General features: G+C 43.7%; 3 protein-coding genes across 8 annotated transcripts; all 3 read left to right on the top strand.

The window, feature by feature from the left end:
* Window positions 1–106: 106 nt before the first annotated feature.
* On the top strand, window positions 107–4,768 carry LOC119013464 (nuclear factor of activated T cells 2 interacting protein). 3 transcript variants are annotated; one of them, XM_037088014.1, is made up of 9 exons: window positions 107–169; window positions 1,500–1,598; window positions 2,094–2,154; window positions 2,226–2,352; window positions 2,524–2,604; window positions 2,908–3,160; window positions 3,236–3,380; window positions 4,111–4,220; window positions 4,329–4,768. In XM_037088014.1, the coding sequence occupies exons 1-9, from the start codon at window positions 122–124 to the stop codon at window positions 4,488–4,490; spliced, it is 1,086 nt and encodes a 361-aa protein (XP_036943909.1). In that variant the 5' UTR covers window positions 107–121; the 3' UTR covers window positions 4,491–4,768. The 3 variants fall into 3 exon arrangements, with proteins under 3 accessions (XP_036943909.1, XP_036943910.1, XP_036943908.1); XM_037088013.1 differs by having other exon boundaries at window positions 143–169; window positions 1,470–1,598; XM_037088015.1 differs by lacking the exon at window positions 4,111–4,220 and having other exon boundaries at window positions 141–169; window positions 1,470–1,598.
* Window positions 4,769–4,982: 214 nt separating this feature from the next.
* On the top strand, window positions 4,983–13,463 carry spns1 (spinster homolog 1 (Drosophila)). 2 transcript variants are annotated; one of them, XM_037088011.1, is made up of 13 exons: window positions 4,983–5,242; window positions 8,715–8,924; window positions 9,523–9,588; window positions 9,713–9,849; window positions 9,978–10,129; window positions 10,571–10,637; window positions 10,721–10,863; window positions 11,192–11,344; window positions 11,443–11,632; window positions 11,751–11,816; window positions 11,961–12,059; window positions 12,303–12,471; window positions 12,611–13,463. In XM_037088011.1, exons 2-13 carry the CDS (start codon window positions 8,723–8,725, stop codon window positions 12,679–12,681), a joined length of 1,515 nt encoding a protein of 504 aa, XP_036943906.1. In that variant the 5' UTR covers window positions 4,983–5,242; window positions 8,715–8,722; the 3' UTR covers window positions 12,682–13,463. The 2 variants fall into 2 exon arrangements, with proteins under 2 accessions (XP_036943906.1, XP_036943907.1); XM_037088012.1 differs by lacking the exon at window positions 4,983–5,242 and adding an exon at window positions 5,261–5,369.
* Window positions 13,464–15,125: 1,662 nt separating this feature from the next.
* Window positions 15,126–25,450, top strand: LOC119014841. Of its 3 annotated transcripts, none has more exons than XM_037090345.1 (14): window positions 15,126–15,285; window positions 15,370–15,754; window positions 20,568–20,677; window positions 20,857–20,881; window positions 20,970–20,998; window positions 21,988–22,045; window positions 22,164–22,222; window positions 22,314–22,346; window positions 22,716–22,761; window positions 22,844–22,908; window positions 22,995–23,033; window positions 23,168–23,236; window positions 23,420–23,461; window positions 24,735–25,450. In XM_037090345.1, the coding sequence occupies exons 3-14, from the start codon at window positions 20,575–20,577 to the stop codon at window positions 24,818–24,820; spliced, it is 654 nt and encodes a 217-aa protein (XP_036946240.1). In that variant the 5' UTR covers window positions 15,126–15,285; window positions 15,370–15,754; window positions 20,568–20,574; the 3' UTR covers window positions 24,821–25,450. The 3 variants fall into 3 exon arrangements, with proteins under 3 accessions (XP_036946240.1, XP_036946242.1, XP_036946243.1); XM_037090347.1 differs by having other exon boundaries at window positions 20,541–20,677; XM_037090348.1 differs by having other exon boundaries at window positions 15,162–15,269.
* The last annotated feature ends 221 nt before the right edge of the window (window positions 25,451–25,671 follow it).

The following is a 25,671-nucleotide window of genomic DNA, read 5'->3' as shown; positions in this document are numbered from 1 at the left end:
AGTGGAAGTATAATGTAGCAGAGAATGGTACCTCAAAGTTGTTTGGTACATTGCCCATCGTACCTGAACGCAACAGTCGACCGCGGAAAGTCCGCTCATGACTCACATTGTCCCGCAGCCCATGAACGCACCAGCAGCGCGCGGAAAGGAAACAATCATGGCTGAAGCGGTGAGTGTTTGACATCTGCTGCTCTGCTTCACTAAAAACCTCCTAATCAGTGAATTTTATCTACAGTAACCAGTGTAATGTTGTTTTAGTTAAACTCGCCGCCAGCTTTAAGTGGACAGTTTGGGCGGGAAGGCGGAAAAACAGAACCAAACGCCGCTAACAGCAGATAAACAGAACATTAGCATCAGGTTAGCACCGTTAATTTAAAGTCAACCGGAGTTCTTCAAAATAAAAGCCTGCGGGTTGAAGGTGGCGCAGAGGAGTCTGGTTTCGTTTTTAGTTTGCTGTGATGAGATCGTGACTTATTAAACCACCAGTAAGACCCCGTAAATACAGCCTGACACTTTATATTTAATGTGAATATAATGTCTTTGCAGCAGAATCGCCGAAATCCGTTTAAAGAGTTAGCTAGTTTAAGCTAGCTCGCTAAAGGTAACTGTAACGTTAGCCGATGTAATCACCAGTAAATGTAACGTAACGCCCAGTTTACTCCTTATTTATAGTTCCAGTGACCTCAGGTAATGCAGTCAGCCATGTCAGGGACACCGATCTAACGTTAGAGTGAGTTTAAGGCTGTAAATGTCATGTTTGTGGCTGTAAGTTAGTTTGGTGTGTTACTGAACTGCATGGTGTCATAGAGAAGTGTTTCTAATATTGTGTCCACCCCCTTTATATCATCAGAATACTGAACATTACAATCAGCTCAGTTTAATTAGACATATTAAGTGTTACACCAGCAAACCGGCAGCTGGCAAATATAAACAAAATGACCATGACTTACATAAACTTCAGCTCAGATGAATGGAGGGTTTATTGAAGTGTTGGATCACATTACTTTGATTTAATGTGACTGAACAAACTGATGACTGACTGGAAGATATATTTAATAGAGGGCCGGTGATTAATCAGTTGGTTGTCAACTGTTAAATCAATCAGTGACAGTCTGTGACAGTGAACTGAATTTCTTTAGGTGGAGAAAACAAGACATTTCACATTTTATTGACTAAATAACTAATCAAATAATCTGAGTTGTACTTGTGTTCAGTATAATAATCAATACTGACATTAAGTCATAGTAATTCTAGATAAATATAGTTCTTCCTTGGATCTAATAATCTGTGTCGACCCTTAAAAAGCCTCATTAGTCGACTCATTCAAAGGGTCGATAAAGAGATACATTTTTAGTTGTAGCCTTTGTGACTTCTTTAGAGCTACAGAATATTTTCTGATCGTCTCATAAAATCAAACATCCATCACAATAAGCTCACTTATTGATTTAAAGGATGTATATGTTGTGTAGAAATCAGGAGAGCGTCTGTCTGTTCCTCAGGTGTCTGACAGCGACCTTCAGGCTGTGAAGCCGCCGCCCAAACGCAGACGCATCCTCGACCCGTCAGCCATCGTCCCGGTGCCCGTTTACTCCAACAAGGTCAGTAAAGACTGATCCCAGAACAGTCAGGAAGATTTTTACACAACTAACAGACATTTCACTTCAACTTTCCTTTAAAAACAAGTAGTTAAAGTGTCTTTTTTTCTCACAGCTTGATCTGAAAAGGATCATTCATGCTTTGACATCATCACAGTTAGAATATTATGATTAATTTTATCCGTTATTGAGCCAATAAACAGCCTGAATAAACAGCCAGGACCCGTCAGACCTGAGCTCTCTGGTGAGGCTGTCGAAACTTTTTATGAATGCTAGCACACCAACACGTCTCATTTTATTGTTGAGTTACTGAATTCACTTGTATTTGATCTGATGTGCCTCACGGCCTCCTCAACTGATTTTATCATTTTATTTGGTTCAACCACTAAGTTCACTTGCATAAAGTTCACTTTGTGCCTTTGTTCTGAAAAGTGCTGTATGAATAAAATTAATCTGAGTTATTATTCTTGTTAATCAGCGGCGTGTTTGTGTTGTCAGGTGAGCAGCAGTCTGCAGCTGAAGCCAGCAGCAGCCGTGTTCACTGAAAAGGAAACTGCAGGTAAAATCTGAGAGTTTAAATTAATGTCCAGGTGTTTTTTGTGCTGTTTGACGGTTTGTGTCTCTGAACAGACGTTTCAGGCGACAGTTTGTGGTCACAGTTTTCGTCTCGAGGACCGTCGACAGCAGCTGCAGCTGCCGTCAGCCTCAGTGACTCTGAGGAGGACGAAGCAGAACACACGAAGAAGAAAACCGAGCTGTAAGTAGAGAAGCTCAGAGAACCGGGTCGTCTCAACAGAACGAGCTCTGGTCCATCATGAGTCATCGCTCTTCTCCAGGTGTCATTTAAATCTCATCCTCCTCTGATCAGGAAGGTCAAAGATGAATTTAACATGAATCCTTTTTCTTTGTTTTCTCTCCTTTATTTCAGAGAAATGGTTCGCTGCCCGTCTCCTCCTCCTCCAGAGAGTCCGGTCCAGAAACAGTCCAGACAGGTCCAACAGAAGATCAGGTAAGTTTGGACTCTTTGCTCGGTTGTGGTTGAATCAGGAATCATTCATGGTGATCAGCAGGCTGCGTCCTCCCTCTTCTTTCTCAGCCCATCAGGACAGACTCCAGCTGTTCCATCTGATACGACAGAGACAAAATCTGTTGGGTCGATAATTATACAGATTTTATTTATGGTGCTTCAGACAAGAAGAAGATGACCGGACAAAAATTAAAACAGGAAAAGAAAGAGAGTAGTAGGTTGTGTTATCATCTTTACATTTAATAAAAGAAATAAACCCTGGTGTGTGTTTGTTTGTGTCCTCAGTGAGATCGACAGGAGGCTCCGGGCCGTCAGCTCCCTCATGTCTCCTGAACCTCAGAACAGCAGGACCAGACGGCGCAGGGGTCGCCAGTCCACAGACGACGACGATGTCATCATCATGAACTCTAATGAAGATGATGTCATCAGCTCGAACCCCGTCTCTGGAAGTGAGGACTCTCCGTACAGGTCCTCGGTCAGAGAGATCCCCCTGAAGATCCGCTGCCGGACCGACGTCCACAAGATCCCGGTGCTGTCGGTGCGTCTCTGTGAAGACACTGATTATAGACGACGTCACCTCTGCGTCTGCCTGACAGCTGATTTGTGTTTTCAGTCGACGCCTCTGAGTTACGTGTTGGCCAAGCTGTCCGTCATGCTGAACGTCCCTCCTCCTCGCCTCCTGCTGATGAGGGAGGAGGTGGAGCTCCCGACAGACTCGACCGTCGGCGAGCTCGGCCTCGGCATCGCTGACATCATCGGTGAGTCACGTGACACACGAGTTCACTCAAACTGTTCTAATGATGCTAACAAGTCCAACTCACTGTGTTTCTGACCCTGTCAGCCACGTCTCAGGGTCTTCTTCAGCTCAGGTGTCATGAAAGTGACAGTAAAGAACAGAAATCTGCATTGAAATCTGATTTATAGAATTCTTATGAAAGTTTTCTGTGTGTATACAGAATTTATACAGTTTTAGTGCATGTGATGTTTTCTTCCCACCAGCAGAGAGCACTAAAGCACTGACGGTTTGTTTTTGACAGCATCCAAGTGTTGGTCCAGAGTGACGACCTCACAGAGAGCAGCAGTCACATCACTTCTTACTGTACTGTAACAATTCCACAGCAGATCTGCAGTCTGTAGCCTCACACTGCTGGTTAGCCCGGCCGGCATCCACAGAATCAGCTGTTCACTCGGACCTTTTGACAGTTCTGGAGCTTCACAGTAAAACAGAGTTGCAGCATTCTGCTGAAGAACTGAAGCAGCTGGAGACTTGATTTAAACATCAGATGTCTCCATACAGCTCGTCTGCTGTGATCACAGTCTGCAGGAGAGAACACATCACAACCTGATCTGAGGAGACGAGATTTACACTCGTAAACATGATCTCAGCCTCAGACGGGGTGCTCGCTAACACTGTTAGCTCAGCAGCTCAGAAGATTTCAGCTTTAAATTAGATCAGTTTAAACTGTTGTTCATCTTTTTCTTGTGCAGAGTGTGTCGTCATGGCAGCAGAGGATAAAAGTAAAGATGGCGGCAGCAGCATCACTGTGAGGCTGCAGAGCAAAGACCGAGACTCTTCTCAGGAGTTCTCTCTACACAGAGTTTGTCTCTCTTCTTCCTCTCTCCATCGTCAGCTCTCTGTTTGTTCAGCAGCAGCACACAAACTAATGGTGTGTGTGTGTGTGTGTGTGTGTGTGTGTGTGTGTCAGGATGCCCCGCTGGGCTCCATCTTCTCCCAGTATCTGTCCAAGATGTCCACCCGAGCTCAGGGAACGGTCCGCTTCCACTTCGACGGCTGCAAAGTGACGCACAGCCAGACGCCGGCTCAGCTCGACATGGAGGACGGTGACATCATCGAAGTTTGGATTTAAACCTTCAGCCTCGTTTCAAAACATCAGCTATGTGTAAAAAGTGTTCAGTTACTTGATTTGTAAAAGTCACCTTATTTGTAAAGTTGAATACAAAGAGCTGCTCAGCTCAGACAGACAGGATTATATTTTTAGACACTATTCAAATGAAAACATTTGTCAGAGATTAAAGAACTGTAAACCTATTTTAATGATGTGTGACTGTACAATAGCACGTTCTTTTTATTGTTACTGATAACTATAATAAAAGGAGTACGAGGTACTCTCTGTGAGACACCTGAGGTACGACTGGGTCATTCACTAACTGAAGTAACGGGGTTACATGTGAAAACACTCCGTTACAGGTCAGAGTCCGTCAGGAGGTTTTATTCAGTGATGTGAAAAGTTCCCAGCAGTCATACTGGAGTAGAAATCAGAGATATTATAGTAGAATAGTCCCTGATTAGCTAATCGCTTGATGACGTCACGTGACCCCCTGATCAAAGTCATGTGAGCTGCGAAGCGGAAGTTCAGGCGGATCCAACATGGCGGCGGGACAGAAGTGTTGTGACCAGTGAGCGGTCCTGCAGTAAACACCGAGTTCTGTTCAGTGAGGTCCCGACAGAACCTGTGCACGGGACGAGTTTTTATTAATTTTTTTTAATTGTAAAGCTCCAGGATGTTTTAAAGTGCTGTGAGAAGCGTGAGTGTCGAAGAGAAGCTTCGGTCCGGCAGCAGGAAGAAGACCGGAGCGTCCGCCTGACTCATCCTCCGAGGTAAACAACAGGCAGCGGCTCCCTGTCAGCCGCCAGCTCGGCTCCAGCTCGGCTCCAGCTCGGCTCCAGCCGGCGGGACTTAAAATATAACCTCTGTGTTCCCGCCCAAAGGCTCCTGAGGCTGAAGGTTAGATGAACTCTCCGCCCGTGACTTCCAGTCACCGGTACAGAAATCACACCGAACTCAATTCAAAACACTGCAGATTTAGCGTCGCTGTAGCTCGCTGTGACTACGCATTTGCTCCTGTTCCTCCAGGATGGTGTTTATCAAACAACAGTAGGCACAGAGCGCAGCAGGTGATTTATCAGGACACGGAAGGACACGCTTTAATAATCTCATATAATTCATCGAAAGATGTTTTAAATGTCACGTCTTCGTCGTTTTACAGTAACTGTTTGTTGCACAGGACACGTACAATTTACAGACAGAATGGAGTCTGAACAGACATTTCCTCTGTGCCAGAGTGATTTGAATCATCCAACCTGACTGCCGAATTAATCACAAGGATCCCTTAAATGTCTCATGTCGTTCCCCCAACAGTCAACAACTCGGGTTGCGTTTGGTCCCTAACTGCCGTTTTCCATGCCAGTTATTTCTTTTTAAATATAACGGCAACGCTTCTCGTGATCTTTCTTAATCTTCTGCCGAATTTATCAAAAGACCCCTTTAAACAAAACGGGTAATTTCTTAACAGTCAGAAATTAACGCTACATTGGTTTCAAAGCGAGGCACGTTAAACCGACAGGATTCTGAATGGAGGCTGGTGTGCCGTCCTCTCCGTGAGTTCTTTCTCACATTTCTGCTGAACGTGTCAGCCTGTTCTTTAAAGGTCTTATGTCAGATATTGCAGCAGGTGAACTGTAAAGTTTGGTTGTAAAAAGGAAGTACAGGGAGTGGAGCTCGGACAGGTTTGGGCGCCGGTTTCTTGGTGTACTACTGTTTTTTTTAGTTAAACGTATCTGCCGAATTCATCAGAAACCCTATTAAAACATAGCAAGTCATTTTTCAACTGTCAAAACATAATTTTACATCTGTTGCAAAGCCAAATTCTTAAAACTGGCAGAATCCCTGATGGAACCTGGAGATCTCTCAGCAATAGTTATTTCTCAGCATTCTTAGTTTCTTATTTTAGAAAGTAAAGATAACTACAGGAAATTAATTTCAGAGCGTCTCTCTCTGTATTTGTGCTTTTTCAAGTAAACATATCTGACAAATTCATCAGAAGACCCGTTAAAATATAACAGGTTAATTTTCAACAATCAAAACTGTTGCACAGTGAGGAACCTAAAACTGACACAATTCTGAATGGAATCTGGGCTGCCAGTCTCTCTGTGCCAGTAATTTCTTATGAAATACAAAGCTTTTTATTGCCCAGGTAAAACTTTTTGCCAAATTTATTGCCACTTAAATGTCTTTTATTACACATACAGAGTTTGGAGTGTCTTTCTCTCTGTGTAGAGCTTTTGAAGTTGACGGATCTGCCATCTTTATCAGAAGAGCTGTTAAAACCTGACAAGTCACTTCTCAACAGTCAGGACTTAATGTTATGCTTGTTGGAAACAAAGTGACATAGAATTGGCAGAAATCTGAATGGAGTTCTGAATGGCATCCAACCCTCAGGCTGATGGTATTTTTAGCGTTGTGGCATCTTATTAGTTACTCGTGCAGACGCACCGCGTGAGTCTCTGAACAGTTCATGAGACAACAGAGCTGCAGGGTTTCCTCCTTTTGTTTATCGTCATTCTGCAACAGTCATGAGGATTAATGAGCTTTTGATCAGTGACAGTGATGCTGAGCGCTCTGATCAGTTGGAAGTGTTCGTAAAGCAGTCAAAGATAAGATAAGACATGGAAGTGAGTTGCTCGTCATGTGCTGCTCTCCTCCACAGTGTCATCGTTTGTCTCTGTGAACCGGGCAAATGTTAATAGAATAAACCAATAATTTAATATAATTATTATATGAAAGTGAAGAAAAATCTGAGAGTGGACAGAAATCTGCTCTGCTCAGTGTGACGAGCATGAGTTCAACTTTATGAACTCATGAATACAAACGACAGCAGTGAGTATTTATCAGATCGGTGATCTGGTCTGAGCAGACGGACGATGGCTGCAGGGATTGTCTGATTATATTCCGGGGCAATAAATTGATTATTTGCTCAGTAAAATGTCCATCATCTTCTTCCAGAGTCCAAGATGACGTCTCCAGACCAAACAGAGATGCTCAGTTGACTGTCGCAGAGAACTGAGGAGGACAACAGATGTTTTAATTTAAGAAACTAGAACAACATCATTCTGTTTAGTTCTGATCTGAAAATCACTCAGATGATTAAAAACAACACAAACATCATCAAGCAAAGACGACATGAAGAGGAGAGACTTTGTGAAGAGTGAAGGTTCAGTAACCTCCACAGGAGATTATAGATATTTAATAATAAAAGCTGAAATGAGTCAATCACCAGATAAGTTTATACATTTAATTCCTCTATCGAGCCAAAGAATATGATGATCTGCTGCTTTTCTATTTTTATATGAATATCTTTTAAGTCTTGGATGAAACATCAAACATCATGTATCGTGTTTTACAGATCAGGTGATTGATTAAGAGAAGAATAGTTTGGGACTGAAGCTCGTTAGCTGCTCTGACTGAGCTGAACTGACCTTTAAGTGTTTGATCAGTTCAGACAGACGTTAATCATTAGCAGCTGATAATGTCAGAAAATCAGCGACTTTCCCTCCAGAATCTGAGAGGAAGTCTTCCATCTTTAGAGGAACTGAGCTTCAGGTTTTCAGGACACGAGACGAGTCCAGTCTGAGGTGAACCTTCAAGACCAGATCCGGTTCTGAAGCTACACGAGGGAACAAAGTGCTCCAGACAGGAAGAGAGAACGAGGTCAACGGAACAAACAAATAAAGAAGATCAGGTGTTTAATCAGAGTCACTGCATGTGAATATAAGTCGACCTGAGTCCGTTCAGCAGATCAGCTGACGTCATCAGATCTGAGGAACGTGACGATCACGTGACTGAAGTTTTACTGATGTCGCGTTCACATCGCGGCTTCTCCTTTCTCGACCTCTTCCTCTTCTGAACACATGATCTCGTCACTCCTCGTCACTCTGGAGCTGCTCCTCTTTTTAAAGCTTTCTGTCCTGCAAACGCTGAACTCTTCATTTCAGCTCGTCTGTTTTACTGATGCTTCTGATGCACATTTTAGATCGAGTGTCTGTTGATCATTTCTAAAATGTGAACTATGATGCAGGACAGTTTGACAGGATCTGTGTGAGTGTTTCAGTCTGATGAATAAACACAAACTTCAGCTGAAACAGGAGCAAGAAAATTAAATAAATGATTCTTTTGATATTTAAAGAATTATTTGTTTTGTACCTAGTTTGTGTTTTTGCTTTAAGAATCCCTAAGTGCATCTGCAGAGACAGTCTGACAGTATTGACGGTCTGTATTGATCCTCTCCCTCAGCGGCGGCCATGTCTCTGAACGAGCCCACGTCGGACTCGGCGCCGTTCTTCTCCGATGACAGCGAGGCGGAGGAGCAGGGCGGGGCGGCGGAGGGTCAGAGGTCGCAGGAGGAGCCGGCCAGCGGAGTGTCGAGTGTCCGAGCGCTGCTGACCGTCCTCATCCTCTGTTACATCAACCTGCTCAACTACATGGACCGGTTCACTGTGGCAGGTACAAGAACATGTACATGAATAAAACACACATGAACATGTACCAAACATATCTACTTTTCAGGAAACTTTGAAGTTTTAAGGCAAATATTTTGACATTATGGGCCTTTAAAAAAACAACAAGGAGCCTTTTTATCAAAGGAATAATCAGAATAACAGAAACGCATCAGACAGAATAAACCGTCTGTTCATCACAAGAAATCTGCGCAGTGATCGACTGCGTTCAAGGGTTCGATGTTTGAAGATAAGTGAGAATGCTTTTTGTCAGCGATCAGAATCAGAAATGCTTTAATGGTCCCTGTGTTGAATAATAAGTTACTGAAAGAGTCAGAAAGCTAAAAGTTAGACGTTCCCCAAGTCTGAGATGATTTCTTTAGACGTGCAGCTCTTGAAAGAGACTAAACTAAAAAGTAAAAGGGGAAACAGAATTAACAGGGTCATTAAAGTGTTTTCTTCTTCTTCTTCAGTATGATCAAGACAAACAGGAAGAGACTCTTGAAACTGACATTTTGGACATTTTTGTTCAAAATGTGAGAAAGAAAATCATGAAATTAAATTTTGATTAATGTCCCGTCATTAAACTGCGTCGCCTCCTGCAGGTGTTCTCCCCGACATCGAGCATTACTTCGGGATCGATGACGGGAAGTCTGGATTACTGCAGACAGGTGAGAGTAAACAGACTGCAGCGTTCTGACGGCCGGCTGTGTTGGATCGTTCTGCTCCTGTCTGCGTGACCGTATGTAAATAATAATGGAAATGCATCCAGGTGAGATCTGGCTTTGTTTCCAGTGTTTATCTGCAGCTACATGTTCCTGGCTCCGGTCTTCGGTTACTTGGGCGACAGGTACAACAGGAAGATCATCATGAGCGTCGGCATCTCGTTCTGGTCTCTGGTGACTCTCGCCAGCTCCTACACCCCCAGAGAGGTGAGTCACGTGCTGCGCTTCCTGTTCTGACACCATTTCCTGAAACACTGAACTGCAGTGACCCACAAACACGGTTTACAGTTTACTGGTGTGAAAGTTTTAACTCTCCTGTGTTTCTCCTCTCGCAGCGCTTCTGGGTCCTGCTGCTGACTCGAGGTCTGGTCGGAGTCGGCGAGGCCAGTTACTCCACCATCGCTCCCACCATCATCGCCGACCTCTACGTGAAGGGGAAGAGGACCAACATGCTCTCCATCTTTTATTTCGCCATTCCTGTCGGCAGGTGGGCTTATTATAATGATAATGATAACGAAGGTCACTTTGGATGCTGGAGTGAGTCAGCGGAGTCTTTGCACACTTGAATGTTCTCTTTTCTCTTCTGGTGTGTTGTGATGTTCTGATCCGACTCATGTTTCCCTCCAGTGAGAGTCAGTTCAGTGTTTGGCTGCTTCTCAGTGACGAGTCGAGCTGGCAGATAAAAATGAAAGAATAATAATGTTTGAACACAAACCAGTTGATCCAGTTTCAACAATGAAACAGAAGCTTGTAGCTGTCAAAGTCTTTTCACTTCCTCTTCTCCTCCTCCTGATGATAGAAAGCTGTGGTCACAGTCTGCAGGAGAGAACACATCACAGCCTGATCTCAGAGCAGATTTAACCCTTTATCAACGTGAAGCTGCTGAGCTAACAGTTTTGGCTAACAGCACCTCCTTGTCTCCCCTCAGCGGTCTCGGATACATCGTGGGCTCTCAGGTCGGGAGGCTGGCTCAGGACTGGCACTGGGCTCTGCGGGTGAGTGTCGCTCTTTAAAACTCAGACCGGTTGTGAAAGTTGTGGGTCTGTGCTGATGGACTGTGTGTGTTTGCTGTCCTCAGGTGACTCCTGGTCTGGGACTGATCGCGGTGCTGCTGCTGCTGTTTGTGATCAAGGAGCCTAAAAGAGGAGCTGTGGAGGCTCGACCGGAGCACCACCTGCACCAGACCAGCTGGCTGACGGACCTGCTGGCTCTCAGCAAGAAGTACGTTCAGCGTCACTACAGAGTTCACGCGTCCTGCAAACAGCTTCTTAAATACGCTGAGTCTGCTGTCAGTCGCGTTCAGAGCAAATGCAGGAGATCTTTACGACAGCAGGAGGAGCTCACAGCGGTTCTGAATCAGCAGAGACAGAAAAAGATTTGTAGCTTTGACTTAAGACACAATCAGCTCGAGATCATCAGGATGTTTTCTTTGGCAGATTCTTTGTACATCAGATAAAGAGAAAGTGAAGTAAACTAACATGAGTCACCGTGTTAGCCTGATGATTCCCGTCAGTGTCTGACGAGCGTCCCTGTTTGTCTTCCTCTGCAGCTACAGCTTCGTGTTGTCCACCTTCGGCTTCACCGCGGTGGCGTTTGTCACCGGCTCTCTGGCTCTTTGGGCTCCAACTTTCCTCTTCAGAGCCGCCATCTTCACCGGGGAGAGAGAGCCGTGTGTGGAGGGAAACTGCGCCGCTTCAGACAGGTAACATCGTGTCTTCAGCTGCAGCAGAGCAGCGTCGTGTTCGTCCTGCAGGTGAGAAACGAATTCCACCACCTCCCTGACTGCTTCTCCTCCAACAGTCTGATCTTCGGGGCCATCACCTGCGTCACAGGCGTTCTGGGCGTGGCCAGCGGCGTGCAGGTGAGTCGGAAGCTGAGGACGAGGACTCCCAGAGCCGACCCGCTGGTGTGTGCAGCCGGTCTCCTCCTCTCAGCACCTTTCCTCTACCTGGCCATCGTGTTCGCTCAGGCCAGCACCATCGCCACATACGTGAGTTCTTCATCATCGTCGGGTCACTTCTCGTTTCTTGTGGGAGAATATCTGAATCTTAAACTGTTGAAATGTTGAGATTTGAGCTGTGACTTGTTCCCTGTTTGAACCACCTCAGGTCTTTATTTTCCTCGGAGAGACGTTCCTCTCCATGAACTGGGCCATCGTGGCCGATATCCTGCTGGTGAGAATCCTCCGTACTTCTTAATATTTAGTGGCTGTACATGAATGATCAAGAGCAGATCGTTCTGTTGTCATTAGTTAAATCAAATCTTCATTAAAAGTCAAACGTTTTGTTTCATGACACTTTGTTCTGGTTGTTTTTCAGTACGTGGTCGTTCCCACTCGTCGCTCCACAGCTGAAGCGTTTCAGATCGTCATCTCACATCTGCTGGGCGACGCAGGAAGTCCGTACCTCATCGGAGTCGTACGTCACCTCTGTTGTTTTGGGGCTTTACTGGGAAATACAAGAAATATCCCCTCAGTCTTCATTAATATTTACAAATAGTGAGGGTAAAAGTACAGTACTCGCCTGTGAAGTAGAGCAGAAGTAGAGAGTACCGTTAGAAGAGAAGACTGGAGCTTTACTCGAGCCTCGAGTCTGTAACTGAGTGAATGTAGTTGGTTACAGTTTGCTGCAGCAGGTTTCAGCTCCTCGCTGTCCTCGCAGGTTTCGGACTCTCTGAGGAAGACGGACTCGTTCCTCTGGCAGTTTCGCTCCCTGCAGCTCTCTCTGCTGCTCTGCTCCTTCGTCGCCGTCATCGGTGGAGGTTTCTTCCTCGCCACCGCCCTGTTCATCGAAGCAGACCGCAACCGGGCCGAGAACTACGTCCCATCAGGTCATTAACTGAACTACAGCCGTCACACAGTCGATGATTCGACTCCAGCTGCAGATATTTCTGTGTGTCTTCATTCTGTGTGGGGAGAACATTTTCTCATCTGTAATAATTCAGACGTTCGTCTCATTTCTGTTCACAGACGACGAGCCGATCGTGGTGCCGAAGAGCGGCCGGTCCACCAGAGTCCCGGTGTCCAGCGTCCTGATCTGAGGCTCAGCAGGTCCAATCACACCTGTGGTCCTTTTATTTAATTTTTATAGGGCTGCAAACACTTTAATTGGATTATCTGCCATGCAGAAAAGTTATAGGATGGGTTTATTTTTTAAATTTAACTTTTATATTTTTACCGTGCTCCGGAACACGCCGCCGTTTTGGAGGAACTTTTAGCATTTGATGTTATTTTAGAGCGCGAGGCTGGTTGGAGAGACGAGCGGACACGAAGAAGAGACTCTGTGAGGAGAAACAACCGAAGCTGCTCTGTCGGCTTGTTTTCACACTCGGGAGGAAACGAGTGTGATGAACTGTCTTAACTTCAGTCGGCACTCGTGGAAACATGAAGATCGTCAGCTGAAGACGGGCTGCGCTCCTGAACCTGAAGGGATTTTACAGACATACAGCTTTAATAATCCGTTTCATAACCTTCTGTTTGTAAATGTTTGAACTAGTTTTAATTATAACACTAACCTGAAGTCTGTCCCTTTTCATTCTGTTGAACTCTTAAAGCATTCCTGCAGGTTTTTATTTTAATTTGAAAAGGTTTCTGGAGCGCCGGGACGTTTTTGTTTTTCCTCGCAGGTCTGTTTCAGTTTTATTCTCCGTCTCAGGTCGCAGCTCAGTCTCGTCTCAGCGAGTCGAGCAGAAAATATCCTGATCATGTCGGTTATTTAAAAAGAAAACAAGCTTTTAAATGATTGTTAATGATCAAAATTGTTTAACCTCAAGTTATTTTAGCAGATCTTTTTTGTGAACTATTAAACGAGAATGAACTTGTACCACGTTTGTGTGTGATGTCATGAGTGAATGAAACGACGACCCGCTTCAGTGACCGGACGCAGCAAAGAGTTGAATTTAAAGATTATATTTAAAGCAAAGAAGAAAAATGGCCGTCGTCTGTTCGACTTCATCTTGTCCAACAGAGTCAGATGCAGCCTGTTAGCTTAGCATCAAACAGCTAGCCGGTCAGAATCACTTCCAATACAACAAAATTCTCTAAATAAGAAAACGAAGCTTGTGTGACGCCAACGTGTCCCAGCACACAAACCTGTTTGGTTTTGTGTTAACCATCGTCTTGTTGTAGCCAATCACAGAAAAAGCCAATTTCTACATAATGTTGCTTTAAAAAATGACAGATGATCTCAACTGTGATCAGATCTCTGCGCAACAAGGGAAATCTGAGGAGGCTGAGATCTTGTCCTGAAGACCGCAAACAGAACAGAGACCCACAGTGTTCGAAAGTGAAAGAAGAAAAACTTAGTCAGTCACTGAGTGGGAGACGATTCTCACACTGAGCTGCTGTGAACCACACACACATCCACCAGAACAGCCAGTCGGACCTCATCCTGCTGAGTTCTGCTGTCACGCTACAAGATTCTGTTCAGTCCTGATAAAGTCCAACCCACCAGTCACTCATCCTCTCCAGCAGCTCGTCTCTGTGATCACAGTCTGCAGGAGAGAACACGTCACTAACTGATCTCAGACCAGATTTACAGCCTCAGCATGCGGTCAAGCTCAGACGCTAACACTGTTAGCTCAGCAGCTGCAGTGAAGATCTCACCTTAAAGAAGGTGTAAATCACCCAAACAGCAAACAGACGCCTTGATTCAACTGGAGTCACACCGTGAGGAAACCTGCGACTGTCACGACTGTTTTCATGCAAACTGTTAAAAGATTCAACCAAATCAGAAAGAAACAACCAACCAACAATAAAACTCTCTTACTCCTAAACGTCTGTTAGATCATCAACATTTAGTTTATCATTAAATGGCACAAAAAGAAAACTGAAGTTTCTTCATGCTTTAATCTGTAAAAAGACTCGTTTCACAGCCATCGTCACTCCACACCTGAGACCTGAGGTGGTTCACAGCTCACCTGGGCAGGTGTGAGCTCCTGCTCCTGCCCTGCAGCCCACAACAGCAAATATATAGTTTATTCAGTATTTAAAGTCCTAAACTGCTGAAATGAAGCTGCAGCTCCACCTCAGCACTTGTTTCTGACTTTTGTCTGCACAGTTAGTTTTAATGAGTGAATCAGTTCATGCTGTTGTTACTCACTAACAGCCTTTTTTTTTTTTAGCATTTATCTGATTATTTCCTCAGGAAATCATGTGTTGAGTGTCTGTTTCAGTGGCACCCAGAACCTTTTCTAACTTCATAATCACATGAAAGTAGGTCAGCTGGGTCAGAACCAGGCCGACTCTGGCAGCTGGTTTCCCGCCGTGTTTCATCAGGTGTCCCCCCCGTCCTCCATTATTCTGGGGGGTTTCTCTGCTCCTCCTCGTCTCTTTCCTCTGCTGTCAGTTCTCTCGACAGAAGAAGACGAGGGGAGCAGAGTGAAGAGGAGAGGAGGACTCGGCTTCCTCCCCTCGGTGTGGTTTCCTGTTTGTAGGTGGGAGGATGTTGAGACGGTTGCAGCAGCTTCTTCACGCAGCGCTGCAGCTTTTTATCACCCGGCGACGCTCTGAGGTGTCACAGTTACATCTCCTGATTGGTTCGAGGCGTCGGTGTGAAACTTGTTCCTCGGTCTCCACCACCAGTTGCAGATTGCAGTTGAAAGAGGACAGTTTGATCAGCCCACACACTGTGAGTCACCTGGCTGGTGAGTCAACCTGCGCAGCACTTTATCTCACACTCTGATCTTTGGTTCAGGTGGTTGTTTTAACGAGTGTTTCTGGACTTTCAGAGGGCCGTCCTGCGTCCGTCTGGAGGAAGGTGACCAGCGCCGGTGGTCCATCATCTCCTTCCTCGTAGGAATCGCTGAGGAAGACCACACGAGATCAGAGGACGTGTGGCGGGAGGTGAGACTGAACCCCAGCGAGGTGATTGGGTGCAGCGATGACAGAGGAGAGTCAGTGACGAAGAGGGAGGGAGGAAAGACTCGAGATCAAGATCATCAGAGAGCGAAGACGTCCTCAGACATGGCGGATGTTCGGTTACAGTAGTCGCCTCATGTGGACCAGAAACTGTCGGGGGACACGAGAGCAGCAGCAGGCCCCGAACCTTCACCCGTCCTCCTCGTCCTCCTCGTCCTCCTCGTCCTCGTCTCTCCGCTCGCAGCTCGTCCTCAGGTGAGCTCTCCTTCTTTTTACATTCTCAGCTGATGATTTATGACCTCTGAGTGATGGAGGAACTTCACTTTGTTCCCAGCATGCACTGAGAGGAGGCGATCACAGGCCTTCACCTCTCAGCCGCCGCCGGCCGTCACTCACACGTTTCATCCTTTAATTCTTAAGTTGACAAAGAGTGAAGATACGATTCACTGAGACTTTGACCTCTGCAGCGAGAGTGTAGCAGGAGGCTCCTGTTCACGGAAGGAGGAAGTCATGAACCATCCTGAGTGTTTCTGAATAACTATGATAATATAATATATAATAATATATCATCAGAATAAACCGTAGAGCTGCAGCTGAACTGCATTCTCTCCATCGTTTATTCCTGAACTTTATCTCCACTATCGGTCAATAAACCTGTCAAAGATCAGTTCAGATGTTCACTTCACTCTCTGATCTTTAACTCTGTTTGTAAGATGATTATATTATTTATCTAGCAGCCTTTTGTTGAACTCCGACACACTGAACGTACAACGAACCTTTATTTTCATTATCCAGTAATCTGCTGATTGTTTTCACAAATAATCAATAAACCATTTAGTCTATGAAATATCAAATATTTGTTACAAATGCTCATCACAGTTTCCTGGAAGTGACGTCTGCAGATTTTCTTCTTTTTGTCCAAAACCCAAAGACTCTTCATCAGGGGAGGAAGTTACAGAGTCCAAATGTTTCTACTTTCTCCTCCTCACGTCTTAAAAACAGGCTCGTTACTTTAGTTTGATGCATTTGAGGTGAATTCTGGATTATTAACGAGGCTTTACCAACCCAACATGCGTCTGTTCTCAACAATCAACTGTCTTTGTGGTGCGTTCAGGAACAGCTGGGACAAATCCCACTGATTCTGTACTCTATTACTTTACTGGAGGAAACAAGCTGGATCAGAACTTCTGCTGTCACCAGAGTCTGTACCTGAGCAGAGAAACATCAGGCGTCAGCAGCTGGAAACAGACGACGATCACAATCAGCAAAATGAAAACTGATTTCTTTTTTAATTGACTTATCAATTAAATCTCCTGACGGCGGCAACTTCAGTCTGATGCAACCAGGATGTCAGTAAACAGTCTCAGGCGAGCGGACGCTTATTAACATTAATAATACGATATTAGTGTTAATAACATCGTCATAAAACTGTTAAGTGTAAGATTATAAAACATGTTTAAGCACTAAACAGTTTATAGACTCTTAAGAACATTAATGATGTTTATAAAATCATTATCAACACATTTATTTATTAACTGAATCATTAATTAAATGTTATTAAATGGTGCAGTTAACCAGAATGTTCAGCGACCAAATCTGAAGTGGGAACACATTAATAAGTTAATAAATCCTTTATAATATACTTATTAACAGTATTCTTGTAGATTACAGGACAACAAGGCATCCATCTTGTAACACTGAGAAAAGACTAAAGTGATCAAACTCACAAATCACAATTCAAAGAAACACAAAGATAAAAACACTGATGTGCTTTACGACATTCAGCAGAAGTCAAAATGTTCGTACGTGTCTCCTGGTGACCTCGAGGGGGAAGACCGCACCCATGACCCGGTTCAGACCCGGTTCAGACCCGGTTCAGACCCAGTGTCAACATCCGTCCTGAGTGATCTTGTCTCTCAGAGGTGGTCTGAGTCACATGTGACCACATTCTTTCAGCAGTGTGTAGTTACACGTGTGCCCACAGTGAAGGACCAACCAGTAGCCACCAGACTCCATTAACAAATGTGGTGATTTTAAGAGTTGTTGAGTTAAAACAAACTTTATAACGTAGTGAAACTGTGTCTCTGACAGATTCTGAATCTTTGTGTCCTTGTTGTAAATTCAGCATTAAATCTTTCAGCTGAAGTTGTTTGTCTCCTTGTAAAAAGTGTCAGTTTGTGGCAGCATGTCTGTACCAGCCTGTCTGCTTCTGTGTCTAAAGTGCTAAAGTCTTACCTGCCAACACTGATCAGCTGTTTGAACACACTGTTTACACTGATTTCACCATTTACACTCCATTTATGAAAGAAGAAACATGTTATTGATCTAAACATGTCACATGTTACAAAGACACTAAACAGGAACAATATAGGCGACTTCTTTGTCCCCGTGGAGAAAGTCCCCAGACTCCCTTAACAAATGTGTCAGTTTAGTGAGTTGTTGAGTTGGAGACACTTTATAAACTCTGTGAAACTCTGTCTCTGACTCATTCTGCAGTATTTGGGCCGGGTCAGAAACATGCCTGCTGTCAGTCTGTCCCAGTTAGGTGTATCTGTACATGGAACAGGAAGTGACATCAGATCAGACGCAGGTTAATGTCAGGTGTTAACAACCTCGTGTTCTGATCGTCGCTCTGCTGTCGACTTACATAAAGACATTAATGAATTATTACAGGAGCTGTTTTAAATCTGTTAGACCAACAGTTTGGAACATGTCGGATCAGTTTGGATCAGTTTGGAACAGTTTGGATCAGTTTTGAACAGTTTGGATCAGTTTGGAACAGTTTGGATCAGTTTTGAACAGTTTGGATCAGTTTGGAACAGTTTGGATCAGTTTGGATCAGTTTGGAACAGTTTGGATCAGTTTGGAACAGTTTGGATCAGTTTTGAACAGTTTGGATCAGTTTGGAACAGTTTGGAACAGTTTGGAACAGTTTGGATCCGTTTGGATCAGTTTGGAACAGTTTGGATCCGTTTGGAACAGTTTGGATCCGTTTGGAACAGTTTGGATCAGTTTGGATCAGTTTGGATCAGTTTGGAACAGTTTGGATCCGTTTGGATCAGTTTGGAACAGTTTGGATCAGTTTGGGTGTTTCTCACTGAGTCAGATCTGTTTCACTCTGTGCTGTCGCCAGAAGCCGCTTAGCTTAGCTTAGCTTAGCATAAACAGCTAGCCTGACTGCAGCTCACTAATTAACTGGCGTGTCGCTCGATTTCTTGGTGCAGAAACTAAAAAATAAAAGCAGTTCTCTGATTCTAAGTTCAGGATCGACTGAGTTGTGACTTCCTGGATTTTGTCATCATGTTGAGAAGAACACAAACGGCAGGAAGTCTCTGGTTTGAAGCTGATATCAAAGATAAAGACGTGACTGAAGTACGCTGATCTGTCTCGTGTACTGTACTTCAGGATAGTTTTGAAGTACTTGTACTTCACTTGAGTGTTTCCAGTTAATGCTGCTGTCCCGTTCTGATCCTCTGCAGTTCACATGTGTCACTGCAGGTTAATGTCAGATAAGTTTACTTGAGATGTTTTGAAGAAACATTTAAATTCAAAATACAATGATATAATAAAATACGATGAATTATTAATATTATAATGAGCAACTAAAGCAAGTACTTTAGATTAACTCCACTTCAGATGATTCATAATTATAAAATCTTTACTGAACCTGATTTGATCTCAGCAGCGTCTTTAACTTTAATCTGTGTGATTAAATCGCTTCATGTTTTCTTGTCACACATCTCTGACCCTGTTACACTCGTTTCTATTGGCCGGCTGCCTTTTATTTCAACCTATCAGAGAGTTAAAACAACACGGAGTAAGTTTAAAGATGGAGCCACAACTCACAAGATGGCCGCCAGGCACAGAGCTCTGAGGACTGATCCTGAAAACTCTGTGAGGACGATGAAGCTTAAATAAGTAGAGACGTTAATGTTAGAGGTGAGGAGGAGCCGGTTCTGTCAGGAGGAGCCGGTTCTGTCAGGAGGAGCCGGTTCTGTCAGGAGGCCGTGGACCGGGTCAGGCGCTGTGTGAGAGGCTGGCAGCAGGAGGAAGCCGGGCTGAACCAGGCCGTCGAGCACATGCGAGCTGGTTTTCCTTCCTGTGTGAAGCAGATCTGAGATCAGATCGTCGTCGTGTTTTCGATCTGAAGCTTCAGGAAAATGAAAAGCAGCCGATGGTTTAGAAAACACGGCGTCCTGTTGACTGAACAGACGACATATAAAATATAAATGTTCTGCTCACAAACACGAGAACTAACATTAAATCTGTTTCTGTCATTTTTTATATTTTGGACCAAAAGAAAAATCAAAGAGGAAAAGTTTACAGGTTATTTTCATTGTGTTTTTACACTTTGGAGGTGATGTTTGTACGTTTTCTACATTTATTTAGTAACTTTGGTAACTTTGGTAACTAGTTACTGTGCAGATTACATGTTTGTTTCTTCAGTAATGGGAAAAAGAAGAAAGTTCTGACTTGAATCTCAGAATAATGAAGAAAAAAACAAGAACAATGTCAAATGAAAACACAGTCCATGTTTAAAGTCTTTCATTTGTAATTAAACTCTTTTTTTTTACTCGTTCTGTTGAACATGTTAGAGCAGAACCGATTAATCGATCGATCAACTCGTCAGTCGAAAGAAAGTTAATCAACTGTTCTTCCGATCGATTTTTCATTCAAGTCATTCTTTTAATAAAAAGAGTCCAGTTGTGATGTCTGACGACTGCGGCTGCTCGTCTTTGGGTTTTGGTTCTGATCGGTTTGAAGACGTCACTGCTGATGAACATTTCTCACAAGTTAATGAACAAACAAGAATCGTGAAATATTTAAATGATATATTAACAATGAAAATAATCCTCAGTCGTGCGTTTAATGAGTTCAACAGGAGAAAAACTTCTTCTGAGCTGAAACTGAAAACAGAAGTCGCTCCTCGTGTTTCTGTCTCTGGCGCTCGTCCTTCACCAGCTTCCTGTTGTTGTGACGTCGTCACAGTTTTGATGGTTCGTCCTGGTTGGAACATGAATCTGAATGTTTCGTCCTGCAGTCGTTGAGACGTGTCGCTCCTCCTCAGGTGAAACATGGCCGTCACCTGGCTCCTCATCGTCATGGCGGTCGCCATCTTCGTCTCCATGGTGCTGCTGGCGGTGGTGTGTGTGCGCTGCAGGAACGACGGGCCTCTGGGTGAGATGACACCTCGCACGTGGTTAACAGCTGATGCATTGACCTAAATGTTACATCCTGTGGTTTAAACCAGCGCAGCCACATTCTCACTGGCTGACGGTCAACGAGGACGTGTTTTATTTTTACACTGAAATCATTCAGACGAGATGAAACTAAATGTTGATTTGTTCTGTTCACAGTGTCCATCAGACAAGCGTCAGAGGAGTAAGTCTGTCAGCTTCAGTCTCACTGTGTTGTTTAAAACAAAGACTGAACGATGAGTTACAGCGTTTGTTTTCTCTCTTTCCATCAGATCCACTGAATTCAGAGTCATCCATCCAGGTAAGAGTGAAACACCTGAGCTGTCTGGGCGACGATGCGGAGTAAAGTAAAATGAAACTCTCATCAAAATGAAACCGAGGGTCTTTTTGTGAATGTACCCGAGTCAAACCTTCATGTAAAAGCAGAATTATGATGAAAGAGGCACTTTCAAGATTTACCGTGTTTTTGTTTTAGGTCCAACTCATTTTCAGTGGGAGTGCTACAGGCACCTTTACGATCGCATTAAAATCTGTATTTTTAAAACAGTAAGAAGTCTGGACACATCATGAAACTCTGCTGGTAGCATCACCAGGGTCTCTACACATGAACACCAGCACTGACAACACTGTTTGTCTACACAGAGTCACTAAAAAGAAAGTTTTTGAACAGCTCATGTTAGCAGCAGCTTGTTCTGCTCGCCGCCGTCCTGCCAGTGGAGAAGAGTCGACCTCAGAACGAGACGTAACCTGGAGGACAGTTCAGGTGGAACTACTGTCTTCCAGCAACAACTATCACGCCAGATCTCATGTGACTTTACCGGCTTTTGATTTCAGTGTTGTTTCTTACATGAGGCTCCTGTTTCAAGTCCAAGGTCAATATTGTTTTGCACAAACGACAAAACAACAAATTATCTGCATTTATATGGAACTTTAGCAGCGTTCCACCTGAACTGTCCTCCAGGTTACGTCTCATTCTGAGGTCGACTCTTCTCCACTGGCAGGACGGCGGCGAGCGGAACATTCAGAAAAAGACCTTCGGTTGCATTTTGACGAGAGTTTCACTTTAATGAATCCAAATTAAAGCATCGTGTTACATTTTACATCTGAGAGAAATAACTGACCAGAAGTTTGATGAAGACGAAGCCGTCAGCTGAACTCCATGACACAGATCACGACTCTATGCAGACGACACTCACATCTACACTGATCTTCATTTTAATGGGGATGATGATGATGATGATGATGATGATGATGATGATGAAGGTGACTCTCTGCTCTGTTGAATCGCAGCCCAGCCGACAATCGGTCGTAACTCCGTCCATCCTTCCTCCAACCTGCTGTCGCCTTTGTGAGTTGCTGCTGTGACGATCAGTCTGATCGCTCAGATCTGACTCAGCGTTCAGATTCAGACTGAAGAATTAAGAATTTGTCCTTCTGGTTTAACGGTTTCGTTTCTGATCCCTCAGCTCTAATTCAGTTGATCTGGGAACTCAGAGGAAACACAGATCGTTCACCACAGAAACTGGTGAGATCGTCCTTCTGTCTGTCTGATGAGTAACGTCAGCGTCTTTATTCTTTATGGTTTGTTACAGTTCATCTCTTCTTCTCTCCCGCAGAGAGTAATCCCAGTTATGAGAATCCAACTGATGGTGAGATCATCTTTGTTTCCACTCTAGCAGAAGATGTTACTAACTGACCTGTGATCAGATATCAGCATGTTCAGACAGCTGTTAGAGGCTGTCTCCACATCTCTGTGGACCTTCAGACTTGTTGCCTCTGACGTGTTGACGGTGGATTTAAACTTGTTTGTCTGTACTTGGAACTTGTGTAATCTGAGTTTAAACCTGTGACTGATCGTCTTCAGCTCGTGTGCTGCTGGCCCTGATTCGTTGGCCTCATTTGGGACTTTCTGGTTTTGAATTGTTGGGAGTTGAGTGTGATGTCAGAGTGATGTCAGCGTGATGTCACTCTGTCAGCTGATGGTGGGTGAGCTGTTCTGACATGTTGTCTCCCTCCAGGACCCGACTACATAAACGAGAGCGATGGAGATGAATCAGGATACATGTAGGTTTCCATCTTTGTCTCTTCAGTTCTTCAGCAGTGACTCGGTGTCGCCTCATCGTTTCTTCTTCTCTGGTTCCTGCAGAGTCGTGCTGCCTGAAGGTGAAGCTCGTCCGACCGATCAGAGCCGACCCTCGACGCCCAGCTCAGGTACAGTTTGACACACGGACTCATCAGCAAGTGTTTCCTGCCTGTTAGAGCTCACCTGAGAACTGATCAGCTGTTTCCATCTGCAGATAATCTACATGATTATGAAAACATCCCAACAAAGGAAGGTGAGAACGATCAGATTTATCTGAAGAGCGTCTGTCAGCTTCTGTCCAGCAGGGTGGTTGTTCAAGACTCCCAGCATGTGTTGATTGATCTGAATTGGAATCAATACTTGAATCAGTTCTCTCTCGTCGTGCAGGCGCAGCTCCGACCAACAAATCGTCGGGCAGCCCGAGTCCGACCCGGCTGTCCGAGGACGGAGAAGACGGTGAGCAGCGTCCTGTTGATCATCACTGATCGATGATGAATCGATCTGTAACATCTGCTGATGTCTCACTCTCACAGTTTGGATTAAATCTTTAATTCGTTCACGTGATTTCACAAATTTTCTCACACTATGAAATCCTTCCCGTCACCATGGTAACCGTGTTTCCTCCCGTTGTCTCCTCAGACGACCGAGAATATCTGAATGTGGAACCGCTGCACTTTCCAAGTGAGTCTGAGTTTCAGTTTCAGATGGTGTGATGAGTTTCTTCTTCTGTGGTGCGTCACACAGGAAGTCCTGGTTTGTGCCTCTCATGTGTTTATATTCCATCTGTGTAAAACCAGGAGGTGATTTCATGACTCAGATGATGACGTTTCGTTTCTTTACATCTGGAGGAGGAAAATATTTGTGTCGCAACAAGAGAAGAAATGTGTAATCCTGTTTCCTCTCCTGTGTTGAAGAACCGAAGGGGAAAAAAAGTTTTTTTCATATTTCCGAGTAAAATCAATTTTTATTACGAGAAGAGAGATTTCTTAGTTTCTTGCTCCCCCTGCTGCAGCGCCGGGGAACTGCTGCTGCTGCTGGAGGCATTAGAATGATGTTTAGAACATAAAACATGAGAAAACACCGAGTACACCAGTACTGAAGTCAAAATGAGTGAAGAAAGATTTCAGGATCATTTCTTATTTTTATGTTTCTTGATGTGTGAAACTTTTGTTTCCAATTTTTTATTTTTTTTTTTTACGATCTTATGACAATAAAAAAACTTTTACAACTTTTTTTTTTAACCATCTCTGAAGCAAACAAGCAAAATGTTTTCAGGAGGATTAAAACAAATTTAACATGTGAATCTGAAATTAAATTTAGGGTTCTGAAACCAGATGAACAAACAGGAAAAAAATATGTAATTACAAAATGAAGTGAAAATAAACTTTTCAGGAGACGGTTTTGTTTATGAAACAGATGAAATAACAGAATAAAATAACAGACGTCTGAAACCAGATGAGGAAAAAACTTCAGGAGAATAAATTTCACAGTGAAACGGATTGAACATTTTTTTTCAGGGTTTCTGAAACCAGGTTTTATAATAACCAAGAAAAAAAAAAAAAAAAGAAACCTGAGGAGGAAAAAAGGAATTTCATTGTGAAACTGAGTGAAAAATATTTATTTCAGAAGTTTTTTAGTGAAACAGATTAAAAAAAAAAAAAAAGAAGTCCTGGGGGAAAAAATGTTTTTTTTTTTTTTTTTTAGGTGTCTGAAACCAGGTGAAAAAAATGCTTTGAACAGGAAAATGAATTTTAATTTCACATGTTAAACTGAGTGAAAAGTAATTTTCTGCTGAATACTTTCACTCCACGAACAGTTTCAGATGCCTGGAAGAACAAATTAAAAACCCTGAAAGCTCGTCCTCTCGTCACCATGACGACACACAGACGTGATGAGCTGCTGATGAAACAGTGAGCAGAACTCTTTGGACTCATTCTGCTGTGTTCTGTTCCAGAACCGTCTCCTGACACCGACACCGACACCGACACCGAGGACGACGACGAGGGGAACTACGTCAACGTGAACGACAGCAGCGCCTGAACGACCTCGGCCGGGTTCCTCCTCCACCTGTGACTCCTGACGGTGTTTAATCAAAGTGTTCAACTGAGAAAAGAAAGTGATTCGTGTCAGAGGTGCTGAAGGTTCTGCTCAGGATCGGGTCTCATCACTTTGTCTGGTTTGTTCTTCTTCATCAGAGTCCTTAAAGCCACATCTTTATCTTCCACCCAGCTGAGGACAGACACTCATCATCTATCACCAGTAATTATCTCCAGCTGTCTGTTTTAATTATGACGTTAACGACCTACAACAGTCAGACGTCACTGAACGTCGCTCTGGTCCAGAACCGGTTTCTTCTGTACTTTGATTTTCTCTCTTTCCTCTGACAGAACGACGCGTCTGTTCACTTCCAGCTTTACTTTCATTTACTGACAAGTCCTGAGAATGTCTGAGCTCACAAAATGTTTGTTTTTCACAGTGTATTTATGTGTTGTTGTTGTTGCTGCCATGGTTACTGTTGTTGTTGCCATGGTTACTGTTGTTGTTGCCATGGTTACTGTTGTTGTTGCCATGGTTACTCTTGTTGTTGCCATGGTTACTGTCGTCTCTGGATCTGTGTGAACTAGATTTTTTTTTTAAAACAACTACAATTAAACTTAAAAAGAAATGTGACGTCTCGTTTTCTTAATTTCTGTGGATGAGTTTCAGCCGTTGTGTTTGAAACCAAGCAGACGATTTTTAATGAATCCAAACACTTTGATAATTATTAATAAGGTCTGTAAAGTCTCATGTAAAAATAAAATATCTTTGTTTTGACATGTTTGAAAACGTCATATTCTTAAAATATATCTCATGTTTAAAACTGAGTGAAAACTAAATTTGTGAAGAAAAAA

This window comes from Acanthopagrus latus, chromosome 23 (genome assembly GCF_904848185.1).
Source record: "Acanthopagrus latus isolate v.2019 chromosome 23, fAcaLat1.1, whole genome shotgun sequence".
In the NCBI taxonomy this organism is placed as follows: domain Eukaryota; kingdom Metazoa; phylum Chordata; class Actinopteri; order Spariformes; family Sparidae; genus Acanthopagrus; species Acanthopagrus latus.
Note: the sequence above shows the minus strand (reverse complement) of the source record. Positions and strands in the feature narration are given on the sequence as shown.

Bases quoted from the DNA above. Each gene is read 5' to 3' on its own strand.
- LOC119013464 (XM_037088014.1), top strand. From the start codon at position 122: ATGAACGCACCAGCAGCGCGCGGAAAGGAAACAATCATGGCTGAAGCG. The intron at 3,161-3,235 runs GTGCGTCTCTGT...TTGTGTTTTCAG, and splicing joins ACAAGATCCCGGTGCTGTCG to TCGACGCCTCTGAGTTACGT. The intron at 3,381-4,110 runs GTGAGTCACGTG...TTTCTTGTGCAG, and splicing joins CGGCATCGCTGACATCATCG to AGTGTGTCGTCATGGCAGCA.
- spns1 (XM_037088011.1), top strand. From the start codon at position 8,723: ATGTCTCTGAACGAGCCCACGTCGGACTCGGCGCCGTTCTTCTCCGAT. The intron at 9,589-9,712 runs GTGAGAGTAAAC...CTTTGTTTCCAG, and splicing joins GTCTGGATTACTGCAGACAG to TGTTTATCTGCAGCTACATG. The intron at 10,130-10,570 runs GTGGGCTTATTA...GTCTCCCCTCAG, and splicing joins TTCGCCATTCCTGTCGGCAG to CGGTCTCGGATACATCGTGG.
- LOC119014841 (XM_037090345.1), top strand. From the start codon at position 20,575: ATGGCCGTCACCTGGCTCCTCATCGTCATGGCGGTCGCCATCTTCGTC. The intron at 22,762-22,843 runs GTAGGTTTCCAT...TGGTTCCTGCAG, and splicing joins GGAGATGAATCAGGATACAT to AGTCGTGCTGCCTGAAGGTG. The intron at 23,034-23,167 runs GTGAGAACGATC...CTCGTCGTGCAG, and splicing joins AAACATCCCAACAAAGGAAG to GCGCAGCTCCGACCAACAAA.